The 23,786-nt window shown below is 36.7% G+C and overlaps 1 protein-coding gene across 2 annotated transcripts in view; it reads right to left on the bottom strand.

Annotated features, from left to right (window-relative positions):
• Window positions 1-23,786, bottom strand: part of SNAP25 (synaptosome associated protein 25) — a 77,642-nt gene that overhangs the window by 12,110 nt on the left and 41,746 nt on the right. Inside the window, exons 2-5 of one of the 2 annotated variants that reach the window (XM_016138098.2) lie at window positions 16,683-16,818; window positions 14,731-14,772; window positions 8,100-8,148; window positions 1,301-1,418 (exon numbers count right to left, since the gene is read on the bottom strand). In XM_016138098.2, the coding sequence (XP_015993584.1) occupies window positions 1,301-1,418; window positions 8,100-8,148; window positions 14,731-14,772; window positions 16,683-16,754 (281 nt within the window). In that variant the 5' untranslated portion in view covers window positions 16,755-16,818. Of the gene's footprint in view, window positions 1-1,300; window positions 1,419-1,581; window positions 1,700-8,099; window positions 8,149-14,730; window positions 14,773-16,682; window positions 16,819-23,786 lie in introns of both variants that reach the window. The other variant, XM_016138099.2, reaches the window with a different exon arrangement.

Below are 23,786 nucleotides of genomic sequence, written 5' to 3'. Positions count from 1 at the left end.
CAAACTACCAAGATTGCCCTAGTAGAAAACCCAGTTTCAGTCCCTTATGTGATTTTTTCCCTCTTTTTTCATTTGCCTTTTTTGCCCAAAGTAGAATGAAGCAAGAGTATAAATATATTTGAGGGGTTCCAGTTAGCTAGATTCCAGTTAATCAGGCTTTACTGTAGATCATTCTTTTTTTTTTTAGAAAGTTTTCAATTTATTTGTAAATTGAGCCCCTCCCCCTCCTAAACAGGAAGTGGGATATTTTAAATCAGCCTCAAAGTTTAAAGGATGTGAATGGTCATATAATCAGCTAGAAATGACATCAATTCTATTCTAAAAGCTAGGATCAGGGGAGCTTTTAGGAAAAAGGCTTTCGTTCAAAGGGAAGTGGAAGGGGTGAGGGTGATCAGGTAATGGGTTTAATTTTCCAAATGCATGTGGGACAATCCGCTCATGCATTTATTATTATTGTTATTATTTTTTTTACTGCTAGTCAAATGACACTATCTTCCAGAACCCTCATTTTCAGGTTCCTTCTGTTGCAAACCTTTATAACCACATGTCACATTTCTGCTACATTCCAAAAAAGCGTTGCAGAACTTTGAGGACAGTTGAATGTTTCGTGATGTCGTGCATGCAAAATCTACACATTTCAACATTTTGGCCAGTGTACAGGTAGATCTTCCCAGAGGAAGAATTTGAGAGGTGTGGGCCCAATTTGGGTAAGCCTGGAGCACTACACACTGACGGGCTCATCACCTCTGCACTGGGTGCAACTGCGGCACCTATTGTCTAATCACTGATAAGATTTGGCAACTGGTGGGCAGTTGAAAGTGTGAATCACTGTCATACTCTCTAACTTATAAAATGCTTACTTGGGCCAAATTACCTGTCTCTTTTGCTTCTGAAAAATCAAACCTTGATATATGTGTTTCTCATCTTCCAAACTTACCCCCAGTCTTTTCTATATCTGCAATTTGGCTTTTGGGGTTGGGAAAAGATAAAATGCATTGGAGTGCCTCTTTCTTGAGGCTTGTCTCTATCTTGAGGTACACTTTCTGAAAAATGTTGAAACGTTCATCAATAAAAGTTGCTGACAGTGAAACTTTCACTGTAGTATGCCTGATTTTTAATGCATCGACAGTAACTCCCACTAATATCATCTATGCTATGAGATGAATGCATTGGAGACGGTATTGATCTGTTCTGCATGCCACATGCTCATCCTGCCTTTGTGCCTGGCAGGAATGAGCTTGTCAAGGCTTGAAGATGGGCCTTGGGAAACCAAAGCTTCAGGCAGGCAGGCAACACCTACTTGTTACAGGGACACACACAAAGCCCGCAGAATTTTCCTAGGTCCGTCAAATTCTTTTCTGCTTCTTTCATGTCCTTATTGATTTGGTCCATCCCTTCCTCAATGCGTTCCAGTTGTTCTGATTAAATACAAGTATTTTATCCCCACAGAATGAAGCAGATGGAAAAGGACAAAGAAAAAAAAGACAAAACTTCAGACATTCACTTTGACATTAAAAAAAGAAAAAAAAAGAAAGAAAGAAAACTGGACGCCACAGATTAGAGCTGGTACCCATTACCTACTTGTTACAAGGACATATGAAAAGGCCACAGCATTTCCCTAAATCTTTTAAATTTTTCTCGGCCTCCTTCATGTCTTGGTTGATATGGTTCATGCCTTCTTCGACACGATCGAGTTGTTCTGGTTAGGACAAAGGGATGACAGCGTGGAATGAATTTTTTGGGGGTTTCCAACGGAACATGAGAAATGACTACGTGAAACGGAATTTGAAAGAGAAAGAGAGATATTACAATGCATTGTTGAAGAGGATGCATTGCTGTGGACTTCTGCTGTTGCCCTATGCAGGCACGGATAGAAGGAAATGAACAAAAAGGATGCTCAAAATAGTTTGTAATTCAGACATGATGGGATGGGGTATGTAGGCCTGTTTGATTCTGAGTGTCCAGAAAAAAAAAAAAAAAAAAACAGCATATGCATTTACTCACATACCGGTGAAACTTAAGAGAATGAAAAACAGAATGTTAGTTTATATTAGGCATTTAGATTTAATGTACTAGACAAAGTACCTTAAAATGTTTCTATCTTGGTTTTTAAGCATCCTCAACAGATAAGGGTAGGAAACAGATTCTATCTTCCTCTTTGGGGAAAATAACAACTACAGTGATAACTAGTAATGGGTTCCAGATCTTTTTTACCTTAGCAGTAGCTGTTTACCCAAAGGTAGCCCATGGGAAGTTCTTGGTTTTGAATACTTAATTCATAGAAGCCTAAAAACAGCAACATCAGCACACAATGAGACAAGCACTGGAACATTTAAATTCCTCCTCTCATCTTGTGACTTATTTACTATGAAAGCTTTGGAAGGCATTTCACTTCTCTGCCTCCTGATCTCTCATTCTCTACAATGGGAGGCATGCTAGATCTAACCCCAGGCAGAAAGCAGGAATAATGAGTGCATGGGTCTCTGAAGGCGTGGAGATGGATTGGAACATAGAACAGTACTGAGTCATCACAGCCAACAAAGCTGACCTTGGTGTATCCAAGACGTAGATCGATAGCCATAAAAACAAATTGTACTTCTGATATGCCAGGGTTACATACACTAACTTAATTATGTTTTCAGAAGTTGTGTCACCAAATTGAGTAAACTACGAGTTCATGGAAAAATATTTTAAAACAGCTTTTAAGACCATTGAAGGAAAGCAGCAATGGGATGGATGACTTTACTATCTAATTACAAAACCTAATTACACTTCCGTTCCTCTTTTCATCTATACCTTCATGCATGCATGACTCTGCTTCCAGGAATAAGGGAATGATTAGGATTAAACTGATAAATACACTTCCAGTCTATGGGTGTAAGTAATCACTTAAAAACAATTTCACATTAAATCATACAGTGAAAATTATCGCTCTGTAAAACGAAGGTTCACTGGAGACCCAAACTAGGGAGACGGTCCATGTCGAAAACAATACCCTATTTTTTTCTCTTTTGAGGGACTGAAGAACAGAATTCAGCTTATTAGGGACCTATTATCTCTGCTATGCTTTTCAAATGATCAATGAAAACAAAATTTTAGCTTTCATCCAGCATTGGATAGTTGTAGCACTGATGAATTGTTGCTGAATAAATACAAGTATAATATGTCTTTAAGACAATCCTTAAAAGGTTTGGAAAAAATAAATAGCAATTCTTTACATTCCAGAAGATTTTGTACTTTCCTGAACACATCATTCCAGTTTCCTTTAAAGAATGCAATAGTTACTTTGTAGATCAAATCAATTATCAAATGGCGGGATTGGTAGTGGGAAGAAGGACCTCAATATCATCAAAAAAGAACCATGTTAAGTACAAACAGAAACAGAGGCACTGAATCCCTACTGAATAATTGCTAATAGAATCCTGGAGTGCTAGGTCAAGATGAGATTGACAGAGTGTCTGGGTTCAGATTGAAAGCCTGCTGGACTCGACTAATGACAGCTGAAACACGCAGACTCTGGCCTGGGGTTATATGTTCAGATATTTGCTCTTCCTGAAGAGTTTCTTTTGACTTTATATTTTTGACTGAAATATTAACTCTCTGACCACATTTCAGGACTCCTACTCACTGTGTCTCTAGGATGTAACATAAAAATTGGTCCACAAGTGTTAGACTTCTGAACTAGAGAATTCAAGTTAAAAGATAAAAACAGACAGATCAAATCTATATTTCTCAGAAATGGGTTTTGCCATGGCCAACAGCTTGTTTGGTAAAGTCATAGCTAAGAGAAGAATTCTGAAACTCTTTCAGAAAAGTTGACATAGAAAATTATTTTATAGCTACCAATATTTGTCGAATGTATCTTTATACATAATTACAAGTCAAATACTTAATTCAAAAAATACTGTGGAAACATCTTATCACAGATATTCTAATAATAATATTAATTTTTAAGGCATACAGAGTTGTTCGTAGACATGTTAGGCATATTGGGACTTCATAGCAAATCAATCATTTCTATGAAGACATTTCTCAGGAAATGCTTGCAAGTAACCCATATTTTCATTCCATCCTGAGGTGGAGAGCATCTCAGAGGCTGATGCCATGCATTGCCTAGAGCTGACTGCTCCTTCCCTCCCTTAGCTTGGTTTCTGGCTGGTTTCTCTTTTTTCTTGGAGCCTAAGAGAAGAATAACATTTTGGATCAGAAGAGGTATTTCAATAGATAATCCTATATGTTGGGGCAAGAGCTTGAACTTGTGATAGATCCACCAATGGCTAAATGCTCAGGTATCTAAGTTTAGATATATTTTCTACTGTTCTTGAGTAAGACAGCATGGGACCCTTTAACTACTCAACCTGATTTTTATTTTTTTAAAAAAAGTGGATGAGTAGGAAAATATCAATGCTATTGACCCAGTGTGAAAGCTTTCATGAGTAGATTCAGTTATAAGGTACTGCCTACATGATTTTCATTTTTCTCTCATTGATAAACATATGGAAATTCATCTAAATAAATTTAAATAGCCAAATGTGGCTAGTGGCTACCATATTGGACAGTGCAGCTATAGTCATTCAGATGTTGGTGAGTGAAATTTAGCAAGAGGAATGCTTTCACAAATGCTACCTTGTAGTGCCAAGAACCTTTTGAGAAAGTCAGCAGGCTCTCTGAATGAAGATTGACTTTGCCTTTACTCTACCAGGCAGGGGTCAATGATTTTACTGCTTAGTTGATCTCACAGGATTTTCTCAAGAGCTGCAGCTTTAGCCTCAAAACAAACATACAATCCAGCAAAGACCAACAACAGGAACAAGAGATAAGGAAATGAAAGGTTAAATCATCCCACATTAATGCTAAGGTTGTCTCATGGGAATTTCTCTTGGAGACAAGAAAAGTCCCAGGACTCAGTACATTTCCAGGGTCGTCTGTCATGCTCAGTGCTCCTTGGTGTCTCCTGATACCTGGGTATAAAACAAGAATCCAGTAAGGAATTTCTGAGAATAATCATTTAGCTGGACAACCTGGAATGGTTCTTTAGAAGGACAGCTATTTCTCGAGACTCCTGTGCAGCTGCAGAATAGAAGCAGTCAATACTTTTGGTGTTCAGGCATAGACAAAATTTGTAGAGCATAACTGGAGAGAAATTACAAAGCAGTTACAGATCTAAACGACTAAACACAGGATATGCAGAATTAAAATGCATTTATGACGGCAGTGAAAATAGTTGTTGACTTATGCTCATCTGTCATTTTTAAAAGTCCTCATCTGCTCTTATAGTTTAACTGAGGAATTCAGCAGTTACTGTGGTGTGGCCACAACTGGACTGTTTTAGCTGAGAATATTAATTACCTTATGGAGGAAATCTACTATTATGTTTTGCTTCTCAGAGAATAATATGTAGATATCTCCGGGAATCATTTGTATTTACAAATAATGTATTTGTGCATTTGTCTGGTGATTTTAACCAATTTTTTCTCTAGATTTTCTTCATCAAAGTACAACAAATTTTATAACTCAAGTAAGCATGTTATTCACTTTCTTTTATTGATCCCAGATTTGTATATATTATTTTCCATGTTTTTGTGCCAATGCTTTCTAGTTAGGGGAGAATAAAAGACATTATCCTAAACTTTCCCCAAATCTTTCCTCCTATTGCGATGCTCCTTTTTCCACCCCTTCACATACAAATTATTAACTAAAAGGATTAATAAGATGGAACTCTTAATTATTTGAGTGTACATGTATCAATTTAGCTCTGGAAATGAAGTGGCATCCTTCTATATCGAGACTTGCTGCTTAATTGAAAAAAAAAAAAAGGCTATGTTTTGCTGTATCCTGAGTTTCAAAATCTAGAACACTGTTATAAAGATCAAACCCATAAATCTTACAAGTATAGAAAACTCAATTGGGGAGTTCTGAAGACTGCCAGAGCCATTGTAATTTCTTCAAAATACAAGTCTACTAGACAATGTTATTTGCATATAAATTCTGACAATTTGTGTTTTAAAAATTGGAAGAAAAGCATTGGGGTTGATGCTCAATTGCTTTCAAAAAACTTTTTTCTTGATTTTGTTTTGGCCGATTGGTGTATATTTATTGAAAACTTCAACAAATAAATAATATAGAAACCTAAGTCCTTACATGACATCCATGAAGGTGTGCCCCTCAAACGTCCCTTCAGGAGGGAACCTGTCAGGATGAGTGCAGTTAGCTGACACCTCCAACTGCTGAACCTATGGGGTCTGTCACCACATGTACACAGAGGCCATAATCTCTCTGGGATGCTTTTAGCCAATGACCGAGCAGAATGGGGTTACCAGGGCAGAGGCATTTCTTCCCCAAATGGGGCTGCTGCTCTTTGGGTAGTCCGTGCTCCTCAGCTCCCCATAAGTCTGGCAGAGATGTTTTTAGAGCAGCAGTGCAATCTGAGACTTTTCTTACCCAATTTTCCTTCCTCCCTCTTCTCCTCTAACAAGTGTCAGACTCACATTACAGTCCGAAGGCTCTCTCCCTAACTATTCCTGATTCCTCTCTCCTTGACTCATTGCAAACATTTCCCTAATATATCTTATAAAATTCTAATTGATTCTTAGCATTTGCTTTTCAAAGGACCCCAGTAATACACCTTCCTCCAGTTCCTTCTGCCCACTGTCCTACAATAAATGATTGCAGGATAATTCTTTTGTGTCTACACCATAATTCATCTGGTTGGTCTCCTCACTGACAGACATACAGTTTTACACTATTTACAGTATTACAGGCAAGGCATGTACAGTTTTCTTTATGCAGTTATCAATGTCTATCTGCAGTGTAAAATTCTAAGAGTGGAATGTTTGGTCAAAGATGGGTACACTTCAAAATTTGAAGATATTATCTAATTACTCTTCAAACATTTGTTATCAGTCTATGGTGTCCATCTGTAGAATGCGAGTTTCTGTTTTAACAACATATGCACAGTATTGGGATTATAAATTTTAAACATTTGTGCCAATTTGTTAAAGAGTGATATCCCATTATTATGGTTGGTCAAAGCATGGTTTCATATGTCTATTTGTAAACTGATTATTTATATTTTACAATCATTTTTATTTTAGTTTGTTGCACTTTTCTTTAATGATATGTAAAGGTTCTCTGTATTTTAAGAAAATGCCTTATGTCTCTTATCTGTATAGCAAATTTTTCCCAGCTTGAGGTTTATGCTTGACGTTTGTTTATGGTGTCCCATGTTGTGAATAAGTTTTACATTTTTATGTTTGACATTTTAAACTCTTTCATGATTCTGAAACATTTTCTAATGCTTTCATAAGATATGAATAAAGAGAAAACTTTTCTCAAAAAATTTGTTTATTCTGATAAGAATTCGGAATAAAAGCAGGTAACTAACTTGTGACTAAAATTAAAGAAATCACCACTGTGTGATTACATGTATTTAGAAAAAGAAAAATTTTGGTATTATCCTAGTTTCCACTTTAGAGATACTATACTAAAATATTGGCCTTCTGATTTTCATTAATTCTAAAATCTCCATAATAATTTTAAAAACTGGTCTAATATTTCAGTGGTTCAATTTCCCATTTTCCGATGATCACTGCATGCTTATAGCTTATTAAAAAATAGCATCCTATTATTTAAGGAATCTCTATAATGACTTGGAAATGAAAACTGCCAAATATTGAATTAGGAGAGTCAAAAAAAAAAAATGGACAACATGATATTTACCATTCTCTCATTCTATCTAAGAATTATTAGAAGAAAATCAAATTTATGGGAAAGATTGGGAATAAGAGAAATAAGAGAATTTTCACACTATCCAAGATATTATCATTTTAAAAACCAACTAAACAAATGACTTTTTCCTTCAGAACTCTGTTACCCCCATATATAACATTCATTCAATCATGAAGACCTTACATTCACATACATTTACATATCTTTACAACAGAAAAAGGAAAAAAAGTCAAGATGAAAACTTTAGGATCCTCACACTCATATAGCTATTTAACACATATCAAAATGACCACCTATGTATGCACAAATTGTTTTAAAAATACACTTTATTTGAACAAGAAATTGTTCTTACTGAAGAAATCTCAACTTACCTCCTTGTTCATCCAACATAACCAAAGTCCTGATACCAGCATCTTTACTCTATATTCCAATAATGGTAGCAAAGTTGAAAAAGATTTAGAGAGAAAAGAGAGAAAGAGAAATCAGTAAAGGGACAATTAGCTCTATTAGAAATGAAAAATGGAAAGGACCAAGGAAAAAGATGGAGGAAATATGGCAAGAATATTAGGGGCTGGGGAGGGACTCAGAGGAATGGGTCACCTGTAGACGTAGAAGAGGGGACTGTAGCTCAATCTCCATGGGGTAGTTTTCGGATGAGAATTGGTATGGACATGGAATACACATAATATTATACTGTGATTTTATATTTGGAAAATAAAAACCTACAGTTTTTATTAGCACCAACAACAGTAAGCTAATCTTTCAAAAATTTCTAAAGTAAATCTTCTCCTCTGGCATAATATATCAAGAAAGATTCCACCAGTGAATTGAGGAGGGAAGATGTGTGAGAATATTGGGGGGTAAGATTTTTGATTTACAAGAAGGCAAGATTGCTTCACAAAGGTCTAGAAACACAGCTCAAAAGGAAACTCACTCTTTTGTGAGATTTAGGAAAGGGATCGGCAGATGAGAAATAAAGATTATCCTCATAAAACAGGAATTTCAGAATAATCTAAACTACCTTTACTCTGTAATCTAAAATTCCTCACAATAATATAGTGTGAGAAAATAATTCATTCAGAAGCTTTATTACCATTTTTTTATTATAGTTTTCAATGGAAGTGAAGATCTTTCATTTCACAGGGTGACTGTTAAGTATAAAATGGCATTGCTTAGAATTTGAATTAATTGTTTTTCAAGGAAAGCTCCTGTGGCCCCTAAAATAAATTATAAAAAAGAATCTCTTTTATAGCCCTATTTATTTTTGACCGGCATATTTTAAACTAAGGAAGAGAGAGATGTTAGTCGAGGTGAATAGAGGGCTGTTTTTATTTTTTATTAAAAAAAACAACAACAGTATTTTAATGATTCAATTCCAATGGTGTTTCAAAAACATTAAATAAAATACTAAAAGTGATTTCTGTGAGTTTTTATTATTCCCCATTTCAGAGAATATATCCAGTTAACTACTCTAGACACAAAAGCCTACCTTGTTTTTTAATACATTTTGATAGGCTTTAATTGTGAAATCAGGAAGTAGTTTGCAGTGTGATGGTTCAGGATAACTTCAGAAGTCGCACACAGCACAGATTCTGGAGCCAGACTGCTCTGGTGATTTCACTGCCTAGCTGCAGGACCTCAGAGGAAAGTAAAAGATGCTCTGTTCCTCAGTTCTCTCGTTTGTCATATAAGGATAGTAATAATTAATACCTCTTTGAGTTGTTATGCAAACTAAATGAATTAATATGTGGCACGTACTAGCATGGTGCCTAGCCCATAGTTAGCATTACTAAAGTGTTTCTAAAGTAAATACCTTCAGAAAATGCATATGTGGCAGGACATCTGGGGAAGCTGAAAATGACATCATTATTGACTACCCTCAGAAGCTTCTAGACCACTACTTCTCAAACTTTAATGTGCATATGAATACACTGCATAGGAAATGTCTTGTTAAAATGTGGATCCTGCTTCAGTAGGACTAGAGTAAAGCCTGACTTTGAATTTCTAATAAGCCCTTTATGCTGCTGATGCTGGCTAGTGCAAGGACACATACTGAGCAGCAAGACTCTAGACTCTAGAAGAAATTTCAAATCTTTTTCTTCCGTGTATTGTAAATGAACAGTCTTCATCACTAGCCTGTATTTCATGATTTCTATGCTCTTTCTGCAAATGTTAGCCATTGCTTATGATAAGAAATTATAAAAAGCAGATGGTTTATTTAAGCATATGGATGTGACAATGCAGGTTCTGGTGAAGCCAGAGGCATCTCGGCATTTTCTCCTCTGAGTACCACATCAAGGTCATATTTGAGATCCCTGTTTCATTCTGTAGGGACAGTGGGTGAGAAATAAGTTAGTAATTTCAGTTTGGTCAGTCTAGCTCTCATCTGTTTATACTTTTTAAATATGCTGTTATACCTATTTATTTTGCATGGAACCCTGCAAGTATAATTTCATATTCGTTCACTTTAGTGCTAAATGTTTCAGCAGCGGAATGATTCACAGAACTAATCCAAAGGAGCAAGAATTTGCCTGAATTTGGAAGAACATAATCAGTGGGAACAAATTAATAAGTCAGGAATCCTGTGTTGTGCTCTTAGCTCAGCCAACAACTAGTTGTGAGACAGTGAAAGAGTCACCTGAACTTTCAGAGTCTTTCCCCGCATTTAAGATAGGGGTGGAGCTGCTAAACAAGATTACATGGTTAGTAGGCTGGTTTATCACTCACTGGCTCATCCATCCATCCATTCATCCATCCATCCATCCATTCACTAAGTGTTTATTGAGTCTCTCTGTTCTGTCCCAGGCTCTAAGGAGATGGGGTAGATAGATAAATTCATAGCTTCTCAAGTATGTTTCACAGTGTGAGAGACAATTTGGTCAGGAGGGAGGAGCTGGGATCTGGGAGTCAGTAATTCTTAATTCTAGACTTATCTTTGAAATTCTGTTACTTTAGAGTCACCTATTTCGTGTCTCAGCTTCCCTAGCCATCCAATGGGAATGGAAACAGCTCCTTACTTCCTAGAGTACTTATGAAGATAGAATAAGCTATAGACTGTAAAGGCTTCTACAAGTTCAACTCGATGGGAGGCCATGGTTCAAAAAGAAGTACATTAAGGTAAAGGACTTAATTTGTATGAAATTTCAATCAGTTTAGCATGAAATTCTTTTATTTCTGTTTGTTCTCCCGGATCCTTTTGCATTTTGTGGAATTCTCAAAAAAAAAAAAAAAAGTAAATATTGTAGGGGTTGCTGATGCACAGGAAGTTAAGTACTGTGCATAAGAATTCACATTGTGGAATCAGGTAGATCTGGACTTTAATTCCATCTCTGCCATTTGTAGCTGTGTCTCTCAAGCAAGTTACTTAACCACTGTGTACTTCAATTTCTTCCTTGGTAAAAGAGATCAAAGTGCTGTGGTTACACTCCAGTTTGCAATAGTGCAGAAGGTGGGCACCCCTAACCCTTGTTGTTCAAGGGTCAACTGTAGTAGTGAAAAGTGCTACAAGGATTGTATTAGATAATAAATGTTTGATGATAGCTTTGAGCACAATACCTGGCATGGAGTAGGCTCTCAATAAATGTTAGAATATATACATTTGGTTCTACTATTTTGCTGACAGTTTTTTTTTTTTATCAAAATAAATGAATTATTCTTTAGGGGAACTAGAACCTCAAGAAAGAAGGGCAGGGGTGGGGACAATGTCCCAGGGGAAGCAGAATATTACTGTCTCCTATTCCTTAAAGAGTATTATGTTTCAATAACTAAGAGTGAGAAGAGGTGGTTCTATTTTTGTCTTAGCTGAATTCTTGGTTTCTATTTCAGATTGCTGAGCAAATTATCTACTTAAAACAAGGCAGTTTGAGATGTGAGTGATATTTTTTTCCATTTCTTTTTTTAAAATTTTCATTTCTCTATTTATATTTTTTCCTTTTTGTCGATGAACTAAAAGTAAAACCATGTTCCAAATGTTTCTGGAACATTTTTAGTCTTCCTCGCTTTTCCCTAAGTCTGAGCTCCAACATGGATGGTCCAGGTACTCTCTAACTGCCAGAGTTCCAAAAGACCCATATCTGCCTCTCTGAAAACAACTACCCAGCCTGAGTTTTCCAGTTTTAGCACAACATAAGCATAGTTTTAGAATGGTTATTCTCGTCTCCTGGCCAAACTGTCTTGAAAGAAAAAATGGCATAAAAAGAAAAGATGTTAAAATATCCTTGAATTGTTGAGGAGCCCTCAGGTACCATTCCAATCTTTTGAATCAGCCTACCCTAAAGTAATATGGCTTTTCCTGGGCTTAGTTTTCATAGCCTACGGCATTAATGTGTAAACATCATTTCCTAAATTTAGTGATATTAGAGTTAACATTTTTTTTCTTTTTTTGGCCTGGAATCAAATACTCCTTGAGGATACATCATGACTCTCCCACCAGAATTAATTATCCCCTCTTCTATGCTCCTAAGGCAGGTACAGCCTTCAATTTGGAGAGCTATTTTCATAGCTGTTTTCCTGCATGATATCAATTTATATCTTCCCTCCCACCCCCAGAGTTAGACATTCCATAAATATTTGTTAAAATGTATCCATCAAAAGAGACAGTTCCTACCTCCAGGCTGAGAACCTAGTGTTATATAATTTCTAACCATTTTACCTGTGTATGGTATCCAGCTTTTCTGAACTTTCCCCACTGACCTCTGTGTAACTTTACATCATCCTTGAAACATTGATGATGGCTTCTATTAAAAAACAAGCCTCTCCCCCGCCACTCTGTTATAGCCTAAAGTCTATGAGAGATGGCACAAAGTCAGACAGTTTGCCTTAGGGAGACATTATGAGTTTAGTAACCTTTCCTGTCTTTGAGAATGAATTTCAAAAAGGATTCTGCTTAATTCAAATTATATAGAATTGATGCACTTGGGGATCATGGGCAAGATCCTAGTATTTCAAGGCTCAAATTTTCCAAACGATTTCTGCCCTTAATGAATATTTAATGTTGATTCTCTTTAAAGAGAATTTCCTTTTTTATTGAAAAGCAGAATATCACCTGAACAGCCGATGCCCTAGACATAATGGGTGATTGACCATAAATATAAAATAACTAGGAGGAAGTAAGAGCAAATCAATCTACTCTAATAATGGCTTACTCATAAATTCTTAAGGATGAAAAGTCTAATAGCCTCTTCTCACTTATTAGAGGTAGGAGAGAGCTTCCATCTGTTTCACTTCTTGTTCTAAGATGCAACTTTATGCGTGCTCGAGAAACACCTCAGGAGTAACAAACACATAAAATTCTAGAATCCTACTCAATTGATAGAGCTTTTGAGATTTTTTTTCTCCCTCCAGAATATATTAGAGCAGGCACTCCTATTTCAAAGCTGGCTGACAATGCCTGCCACTTAAGACACAAATGTCTGTGACCCAAAGACTCCGATGGCTGAGGGGCCTGTTCAAAATGGTGTGTTTTCATGCATTTGCTCCACCATGTTCCATGTTCTAGGCAGTGTTTCAACATTGCGTAGGTGGGCAAATGGTGATAGTTTTGCTGCTTTAGAAATTTACTTCACATATTCATACACATAAATGAAAACAAAAAACGTGAGCTTGGAGGCTATGGTTGAAGGTCATAAAGATGTGTATCAAGATAATTATGACAGTGAACTTCTGGTCTCCCTTTAAGTCAACATCAGAGCTAACATAGAAATGTTACAAAGGTTTGTTCTCTTTCATTTGTTCTCAGAGTGAGGAACAGTATGTCTACTCAAAAAGTCTCACCAGCACTGCTAGATTTACATTATCTACCTCTTTTTAGGTCCTCAAGTATTTCTGCGTGAGTGGTGTTCCCAGAATAGAACAAAGAAAAAATTTTCTTCATTTAGAGAGTGAAGGCTGCTTTCCCAAGCTGCTGAGCAGCCTGAGAGCTCCTGGTTATCACCTTCTCCCTACTCCTACTGTGGGAATTCACATTTAGCCATCATATTTCACTCCTAGGTGAGAAGCTAAAGCTGCAGAAATAAGGGAAGATGCTGGCTCCTAAAGTGTGAGAGGCAGCTGCCTTTCCAGCCTTGTAAAATTTGTCTTTCTTTTTTTTATGTGATTGCATAAGCAATTTAGGGTAGCATGAGGGGAGTAGGCTCATTTAATTATTCTGCTAGAAAAACCTCAAGATCTCTAAAAACGATAACCATACATGAATTTATACATTGATAATCAGTTTCAAAGCATAGCTAAAACAGCATCTCAATGAATAAAAACTGTTAGGCTTATTTTATTCATTTAAGATAAATATAACCCATTCCATTCTTTCTCTACTTCATTTCTCCCAAAGGACAAGTTCAATTAATCCATTTGTTCTTCCTGGTTGACTGCTGCTCTCCCAAATTGGAATCAGTGAGTTTTACTGCAAATGGCCTTTTGATTCCATAATTGCTATCTGCCCTATTTTACCCATTTAAAAATAGTTCGGCCTTCATTAACTATGCCTCACAAATGAATGTTCAATCCAGAGTCAGGAATATAAAAAAGTTTCTATCTTTACATTATTGGTCTTGATATTTCCCCTTATTGAAGAATTTTCCTATTATTTCATGAATTTGAGTGCCTGGCTCCAAAGACAACAATTTCTGAAAACGTTATACCTATAGGGGTATGTATTTTTAAAAGCCACACATGTGGGTAGATATGACTTAAAGGCATCAAAATAATTGCAAATGAGATTTCTATGTAGATAATTCCTTTGCATATTAAAAATCACTGATGTGTTTAAAGTGATTCAATCTTTGTGACTTTTTGGGAGTATTTACTTGGAAATATTATACTTCCCTGCTTCTCAGACTGTAAGGATAGCCTGGGCTGGGAGGAAGAGAGGGTACTTTGATGACTACCTGACAACTTAAATGTAGCATCTCCCTCCATATGTGGCTTCCTGGTAGGCCCCATCAACACCGGAATCAATGGGATCATGGTCCAGGGATTAGTTTATTCTAAAATATGGCCATTCCTTACCTCTTCAACCAGTTGCAGCATACGACGGGTGCTTTCCAGTGACTAAGATGAAAAACAAACAAACAAACACGTAAATATTACGAGTGCAGGATCCAAAGGTCTTGGGATAACAGAACTACTTTCTTCCCTTGAGAAACACAAAAGGTCTCCCCATTTTCAATCTCTCTCCTATCAGTCTTTCTACATAATAAGATTCCCTAAAGCAAATTACATTAAAGCCGATCTTCATAAAATCAAAACCATATGAAGCTGATCTTGATATCAAAGAAAAAGTAATCTGGAAAAGATAGTTTTGCATGTGCAGGATGCATGAAAAATTATCTCAAATACTCAGAGGACTAATTTGGGCTCCCTAAAAGAGGAATATTAAATTTTAAACATAAATACAATTTTTCATGAAATAAGATGAATCTAACATCAAGTTTCTCATAAAGCCTTAGAAACACAATTGGAAGTTCTTACCAGTACAAATTAAGTTGTTGCCTTAGGGTGAAAAAATCAAGCATATTTGAAATGACTAGCCTATAGGAGACAGTTATAATAATTATCTTCATCCTTAGATAAGAAAAATTAGATGGAAAGTCTGAACTCAGTGCTGGTCCCTCAGGCACAGTGTTGTCACTTTTTCTCAGTTCCTTTGAAACTACTAGAATCTAACAACCAGTGTGATCTCTCAAAGCTGCACTTTTAAGCGATGAACTAATTTGGAAGAAGATTCCGTAGAAACATGAAGAATGTTAACTTTCCTGGGAGGGTTGTGAATAGGCTGTTTTTGAAATAGAATGGCTATAAGCAGTGGTATGCTAGTACATGTTTAATCTGGCTCTCTAGAAAATAATATATGAATATATGTATGTATTTAAGCTCATTATTTTAATGACATAAAAGATGCACCATCAAAAATTTACAAATAATAATAAAATACACAATACTCTCTGTTATAAATTCCATATAACCAATTGATTCTCACAGAAAGCTTTTGTTGATTACTGCTGACCTCTGTGCCCATAGCTAAGTGTTCACAGAACAAGTGCAGTTCTGGCACAAACACTGGTTGATATTTTCATTTACATTAATGAGTAAGAGGGAAATAAAACAAGAAGAAATGTGTTGGAACTTTACTTACTTATCAATGATGCAAATAACTTCTTTGCTAAAGAGAACCATTTTCAAAGAATGGAAGTTTTTCTCATTTTTTTTTTGTTATTCATAGTGTAATAGCTGCAAATGTACACACTTTTAAATTTAATCTGCATTATTAATATTTTTTCCCCTTTCTTAAGTCTAGACAATCAACAAAGCAAGAAGTCCAGCCCCGATTTGTAGTGTTTACAGATTCCCATGGTATAAATACTCTCACCTTGTCTGATTTCTAAGTATATCACAGTATCACTGTGGTGAACTTAGGAAGAGTCACAGCAACACACCATTACACAGTATCTCCACACTACAGACCCAACACATGCCAAAAACTTCGAGAGTATAAATAGTAGTAAAAGAATTAGGAAGTGACGAGCTCCGTGTATTTAGTACCTCTGATTTTAATATACTCTATTTAATTGTTGTTTTTATAATTCAACTTTTAATACCGGCTCATAAAGTTCTGGAAAGTGTAGCAATGTTACAAAAAAATGTTAGCTCTCAGAATTAAGCCAGCTCCAGTACACAACTGGCTGTCAGACACCCAAAGATATTGCTTTTCTTAGAGCATCTTGAATTCTCTGGAGTTCTAGAAATTGGAAACTTAAGCTAAGACATTAATTCATACTTAGGTTTTATAATTTATACATTGCTGTTTGCAGAGGCCTTAGAAGTAGAGTAAATCAAAGTCATACGCATCCTGCTTTTTTTTTTTTTTTTGAGACATTAGAAGCCCTTTTCCATTGAACATGAATAAGATAAGCTACATAGCTCCCTATCTTTTGCTCCCTTCTCATGTTTCCATTCCTCACCTCATCAGCCAGCTGGTCAGCCCTTCGCTGCATCTCTTCCAGCTCATTGCGCATGTCCGCGTCTTCAGCCATGGTAGTGGTGGGAGATGGCTGGGTGCCTGAGCTGGGAGGTTAGCAATGGGTTTGGCCACAGGACCTGGAAAGAAATAGAAATGAACATGCGAGATCTTATATGTATATGTGTAAGTGTGTGCAAATAGGAGAAGATATAAATAGCCCAAACTCCATCTCCATAACTCAGTCATCTTCTGAGCTAGAAGTCATACTCAAACAGGGGTCGACAGAATTATGCTGTTTCTCCAAAAGACACCATGAATGCATACTTGCCAACTTTATCATGGACATAGATACCTGTCTACCTATGACGTATTTTTTTAAGATACAAGTCATCCAAGAGGTAGGTATGATAGGATGGATGGATGTGATTCTGAATTAGTATACTTTTAACCTCACATTTACTTATTTTAATTTTATTTTTAACAGCTTTATTGAGATATAATTAACATATAGTAAATTCCACATATTTGAAGTGTGCACTTTGAGAAGTTTTGATATACATATAAATCCAGGAAACCATGACTACAATTCATATAAATCTAGGAAACCATGATTACAATTAAGAAAATGAACATATCCATCACTCTTAAAAGTTTTTTCATGCCCTTTGTAATCCTACACCCATTGATCCCTTGTTGCCTAACTACAGGCTGAGACAACTGCTCACCTGCTTTTAATTTGCATTTCCTAAAATTAAATACAAATGGAGTAATATGGGATGTACTATTTTTTGTCTTGCTTCTTTCACTTATCATAATTATCTTGAGATTCATTTATGTCATGACAAGTATTAATAGTTCATTCCTTTTGGTTGTTGAGTAGTATTCCATTGCATTCAGAAGCATTTGGAAGCAAAAGGCAGAAAAATTTTAGTCTCTTTTAATTATTATCAGAGGTTGCCACAATAGCTTATGTGGGTGTTTGCAACTATTTCTCCAAAGAGGGTGAGTCCTTGGCCCTGAAATGTGACCAGCCCATTTTTTGGCTACTCTTTTGAAATCTCAAATTACAAATTATAGGCAGCCAGATTGAGCTACCTTCAGAGGCAACCAGCTCCCCTCCCTCCATCTCTTCCTTCCTTCTTCCTTCCTTTCTTTCTCTTGTCCTTCCTTTCTTTTTAAATATTGATTGAGTACCTATAATATGCCAGGACAGTGTTAGGTACTAAAAATATGGTGATGAATGAGACAGGCAAGTTCATTGCTGACACAAAGCTACAGTCTAATTGGGAAGATGAGAGTGAAATAAGGAAATTAGATTATTTTGTATGAGATTAATTATATTTGGGGACATATCATGGGTGCCATGGGTCACAGTAGGCCTCCCTGAGGAAGTCTTGTCTCTAAGAATGGCAAACAGGGAATCCTATCAGTGAAGGGGTAAAGAGCTTGAGGAAGGGTTTAAGAAGATAAGTATTTGATATGATGAAAACGTCTTTGTGAGTAGCACAATGGTAGAAGGGCTCTTGTCTTGTGGCTGAGATGGCCAATTGTGTATGAGAATTTATCCTCCCTCTTCCATGGTAGAGCACAGTCTCTGGGAAATGGCTGCTTAGTCAAAAATCACATTTCCAGTCCTCATTTCAAGGATATGGTGCCATGTGGCTAGAGATGGTTCATGAATTGTAGTCAAAATGATATACATATTTGCCAAACTAAGGCAATTCAAAAGCCAGCATTCCCTACATGCTCTCTCTTTTTCTTTTTGCCAGCAAAAAAAAAAAAAAAAAAAAAAAAAAAAAAAACAGAGCCCTAGAGAATGGCCAGGCCGTGAGACAGTAGGAACTTGGGCCCTTCACATCTTTGCCTGGAGGAAATTTGATAACTGACCACAGTGACCTGAACCTTCATATGAGGTGACAATGCATTTGTTTTGTTATAGCAGCTGGTGATATACTAACTAATGGAGGTCTGAAGAAACTTAAAATGGAATAGAAACATTGCACAGAAGCATAATTTCTAATCAAAAACACGTTCCTGTCTGTCCTTCCATTGAAAACTGAAGCTTGGAGAGAAATAAGATTTAGAGCTTTGGGGCAATACCATGTTTGATGATGATGATGATGATGATGATGACGACGACGACGACGATGATGACAACGATGACAACTATGACGACTTATATGAGAAACACTTTTTATTAAAATAAAATGAAAACTATTAATAGAGAGAAATCAGGAACATACTCATTAGGAGGCAAGGGAACTACAGCTTACAGAGGGAGATGTTTGTTGTGGGCCCAGGGAGGAGCCTCTGTGACATTGTCTCTCCCATCCACTGCCACATGTTTTCTTGACAGCTACAGTTGAATTCCTCTGGGATTTTAATTTAGTACCTATTATTAGAATCTTTTACATTTATCCCTTTTGTGAAGTAACAGACTATTCAGAGTTCCCAGGTAGGATAAATCCTAATATCAAGCTTCTTTGGGGGATAATAGATTTCACAGTTCTTTTTTTCCTAGTGATTCTTGGGCAAAGCGTCAAATATGAAATCATAGTAAAAAAGGAGAGGAAAACTTTCAAGGCTGAATTTTATTAGTGGCATTAAAAACAAAAGGTAGTATGCTTATATTAGGTTAGCTTTATGGACAGTCATTTGAAATACTGACTGGGCATCCTACCATTAGCCTGCTAATTTTCACACACCGGAATATGTGCGTATGATATGATGTAGAGCTTTAAATGCTTTGTGTCTTTGCTTAAATACAAGTCTCCATTTTAGCAATTAGGGACCTAGGAAACAGAAATTGGAAGGAATTTACACCAAGTCACTCCTGGACTTTTAGATGAGCACAAACAAAATTCTAATGTTCCTCTAAGTGACTGGGATCTACCCTTCAGAATAAAATGGTGGGTCAATGGAAACATTGAGTAGATTGTGGGCCATATCTCAGTGGAATGAATAAGTTCTTGGATGTTAGAAAGACGTAGTTAGGCTGTTGGCTCTGGCATTCAGTTGCTGGGTGACTCTGGGCAAATTTATCACAGTCTCTGAGCTTCGGTTTTCGCAAAGGGTAAATAATACCAGTCTCATGAACTTGTTGAGGGGAATACGTTATAGAAATTTCTGATTAATCTTGTTCATGAGGATGTAGGGGCTTAATATTGAGAAAGCCTTGCTCATGCACCCTTTGCTAAAATTGGAACAAATCCATTGTTTGTTAATTAACTTTCCTTTACTAATGGCTGAGCAAGAGGCATGTTGCTGTGATGCTGAGTGCCTATGGAAGCCTGGAACCAGGGAAACCGGCAGAGTGCCTAAACCTCCAGTCTGTAAGCAGCATCTCATGGGATTACTGCATGGAGACAAACAAGAGTGTCTTCTCACCCTGTTCTCCATCTTTGTATTTTGCTGTTGGGTTCCTTGGGGAAAATTCTTCCTTTAGTCTAAGCAAACAACTTGACCTTTCCTTTTAATAAGCCAGTTTATTAGAAGGCAGAGGTCTGTGTGCTTTCAGACCTCTGATGCTGTTGTAATTTCCCACTCCTCCAGGTCTATTTGTTGGTAGATGTATTGTCTCCCTCCCCCTATCCCCTACCCCCTCCTCGCCCCACACACTTATCTCGCTCTCTCCTCTCTAGCTTTCATGTGTTTCCTTGGCAATCTGCTCTCAAAGTTGCTATTTTCAGCACTTGAAGAACAGCTACAGGGCCCCCTGGCTTCAAGCTAAGGCCAACCTATGAGGATCTAGCTGATGGGCAGTTGGTGTGATAGCAGAAAAGCCATGTGGTGGATACCCCTGTTTTCACCACTTTCACAGTATCCCCAGGAACTCCCACGCCTTTGTCCTGTTCTAAAGTGTGGGGGTATGTCTGTGATTTGGGAGGAAGGCTGATGAGTTTCAGAGATCTCAAATGCACGGAGATTTCAATGCTGTAAAAGTAATGTCCCTCTCCTAGTAAGAATAGAGGAAAGGCATGGAGCGCACCTCCAGGTCCTCTGTTGAGATGTTTAATGTCAGTGTTTTACAAGTTGCCCCATAAACCCCAAACCCAAGCATATTAACATTCTAAGAGACAGCATCTGAAGAAGCATATAATGTTGAATAACAGTTATTTCAGTAGCCAAAAGGATGTTATAGTGAAATGACATCTATTATCTAGGAGGTATGGAACACTTCATTCATATTAGCACATTAAACCTCCAAGCTGTGTGTTTCCTGAGCTCATAGTGTGGCCCCAGCCAGCAAAGCCTGCTTAGTGAGGAAATAAAAAGCAGAGCCACTCAAAACTATTCCCTGGGGCTCTGATGTAAGACAATTTCCCAGTCCATTAGAGGGCCCAACAGTATTCTGTTAATTATCTCAAATCACCAGCATTTAGTGAAGGGTCTGGCCCCTAGTAGGTGTTCATGTTAATTTCCTTGTTGAATGAGTGACTGAATGAACTGTTCTGACACCCCCAGGTGGCATTTAATGTTCTCAAGTCAGCAATTTTCCAGGCATGGTCAATGGCAGTGTTTCTAAAACTTTAACAGGCATCAGAATCACCAGAAACCTTATTAAAAGAGACTGCTAGATCCCACTCTCAGAGATTCTGAGTTAATTGCTTGAGATGGGGCCCCAGATTCTGCATTTCTAACAAGCCCTCGGGCAATGCTGATGCTGTTGGTCCTCAGACTGCACTTCGAGTAGCCTCTATCTATAGAACACTCTCTCCTGGAATGTTAATAAGTGTGGAGTCAGGGAAGGTTCTATAGTCATATAGAGTGGGGAAACAGTAGGATCAACCAGGGGCTTCAGGGAGTTGTAGACAAATCCAGCTCACTGCCTATTTTTGTACTGGCCATGAGTGAAGGATGATTTTTACATTTTTAAATAGTTGAAAAGACTCAAAGAAGAGGAATACTTTGTATATGTGAAAAATGACATAATTGATTGGCACACAACCACGCCCACTGGTTTCCTTGTTGTCAATGGCTCCTTTCAGTCTACAGTGGCAGAGCTGAATGGTTGCAAGAGACCACATGGCCCTTAAAGCTGAAAAATTTACTCTTTGTTTCTATAAAGAAAACATTTTCAGGTCCCTGGGCTAAATAAAAGTAAACAGAGATCTTTAAAGCATTCCTTATCAGTCTTTCATATCCATAAAGCATTGTACATTTCTGGTAGACAAACACAGCATGTGGCATTTTCTTCTGTCTGTATTTGTCTATAGACTTTCCTTTTCATGGAGCTTCCCATGATGGGCTTTGTGTTCCTGGACTATATTTTTAAAAAAGAAATTATGTATGGAGTAAAATATAAAAATGAATTTACCTTTGATTGACTATTCTTACAAGGTTTTAGGCCTATAAATCAGATTTAATCCATGTGATAAGTTGTGAGGTTCTGGGGTGCCTGCAAAGCCCTCACAAAGATTCCTAATTTTCATGACCAGCTGTAGACCAAAGTTCTCAGCCCCAGGGGCCGCATTGATAGAAGCATATGAGTGTCTGTTGCTATGGATGTGCTAGCTGAGTTATTCCTTGATGTCAAGCATAATTTGTAAAGCTTTTCATTCTCTAATGCTGCATACTAGTCTATTTGAGTCCCACGTTGGACACAGGGCTGATGAATTCCAAAGACAACACTTTCTTCCTTATTAAAGGGTTCGCTTTTTTATATGCATTAGGCTAAGACTACTTTCGTGAGGTTGAGTCTGAATTTAAATATGAGGTTAAGACCTAGGGAGAAGGGATGAGTGAGGGTGGCTATAATGGGTGTGTGTTTTTGATATACTAGGTGGACAGAGACATAGATGGCTATTATGCTGGGCACATTGGCCATTATTCCAAGCATCATAGGTTAAGAATGTCTTGGGGAAGGTGTAATTCTCTTCATGTTTCACCTTTTAATTAATAAAACAAATCAACAAACATTATATATAGGTATATATGGATATTTATAGATATATATATATATATACCTATTGTCTAAATTATCACAAAGTGCTGAAACCTACATCTTGATGTCTCCCCACACTGTTAATTATTTGAACAAAGCTTCTGTAGGGTAGATCTCTTCTCCTGTTGACCCTGTCTGCTCTCTGGTGGAATTTAACACACGTTTATTCAAGACTCAACCAAATTCAACAAAAGTTTATTAAAGACTCACTATATTCAACAAAGCCCAAAGAAGAAAAAAGGGACTTTATAAACCATGTAAAACAATTATCCTTAATTATTAATAAAAATAACACTAACACTTACTGAGTGAGGGCTTACTCTTTGCAGGGCACTCTTTTAAGTGCTTTTCATATAATAACTTACATAAACCTTAAATGCCACTATTACCATCCCTACTTTGTAGATTAGGAAATGAGCTTAGCAATAACTCTCCATTGACACACAGATGGATTTCAGATGAGGAATTTAGGTAATTTTTTCCCCCTTTGCTCCCAAGGCTAAAAATATTAGTCATTCTTGAGCTAAAACTTGTTTTTCTAACACATTTCTGTCTGTATCCTAAAATGATTGTGCATTTTCAGCAATTATTCTTACCTTGACCGGCCTATACCTTAATTTTTGGTCATTTTCAAAAACATTTCAAAACATGTTTATTCTCAAACACGTTATGTGGTTATTTTATCTTTTAATTACAAACTGGAAATATTTTATTCTTAGTTCATTTATATACTGAAAAATAATAAAGAATGTTTTTACAGGCATATCTCAGTATATTCCAACTTTTGATATTATTTACCAATTCCACCTATGCTTTTAATCTCCAGTTCTTTTTTCTTTGCCTTTGTTCTTATTTTATTGCCCTTTTCTTCCTAAGATGTGTCATTGTGTCGTTCTTTTCATAGCTTTTTGAATTGACAAAAGATTAATTTATTTTACATTTTTCTTGTTTTTGATACAATATATGTATTGGTACAAATTGTCCTCTATGTATTACTGTGGCACCATCCTATAGGTTTTAGAATATAATATGACTTTTGTTATTTATTTTTGAAGAGTTTTAAATTTCACTTTTAATTTCCTCTGTAATTCAAGAGTTATTTGTATGTATGATTTTGAAATTTTAATAATAGAGGGGTTTTTTTTTGGTAATTTTTAATTT

Source organism: Rousettus aegyptiacus, unplaced genomic scaffold (genome assembly GCF_014176215.1).
Source record: "Rousettus aegyptiacus isolate mRouAeg1 unplaced genomic scaffold, mRouAeg1.p scaffold_m13_p_12, whole genome shotgun sequence".
Lineage (NCBI taxonomy): Eukaryota > Metazoa > Chordata > Mammalia > Chiroptera > Pteropodidae > Rousettus > Rousettus aegyptiacus.
Note: the sequence above shows the minus strand (reverse complement) of the source record. Positions and strands in the feature narration are given on the sequence as shown.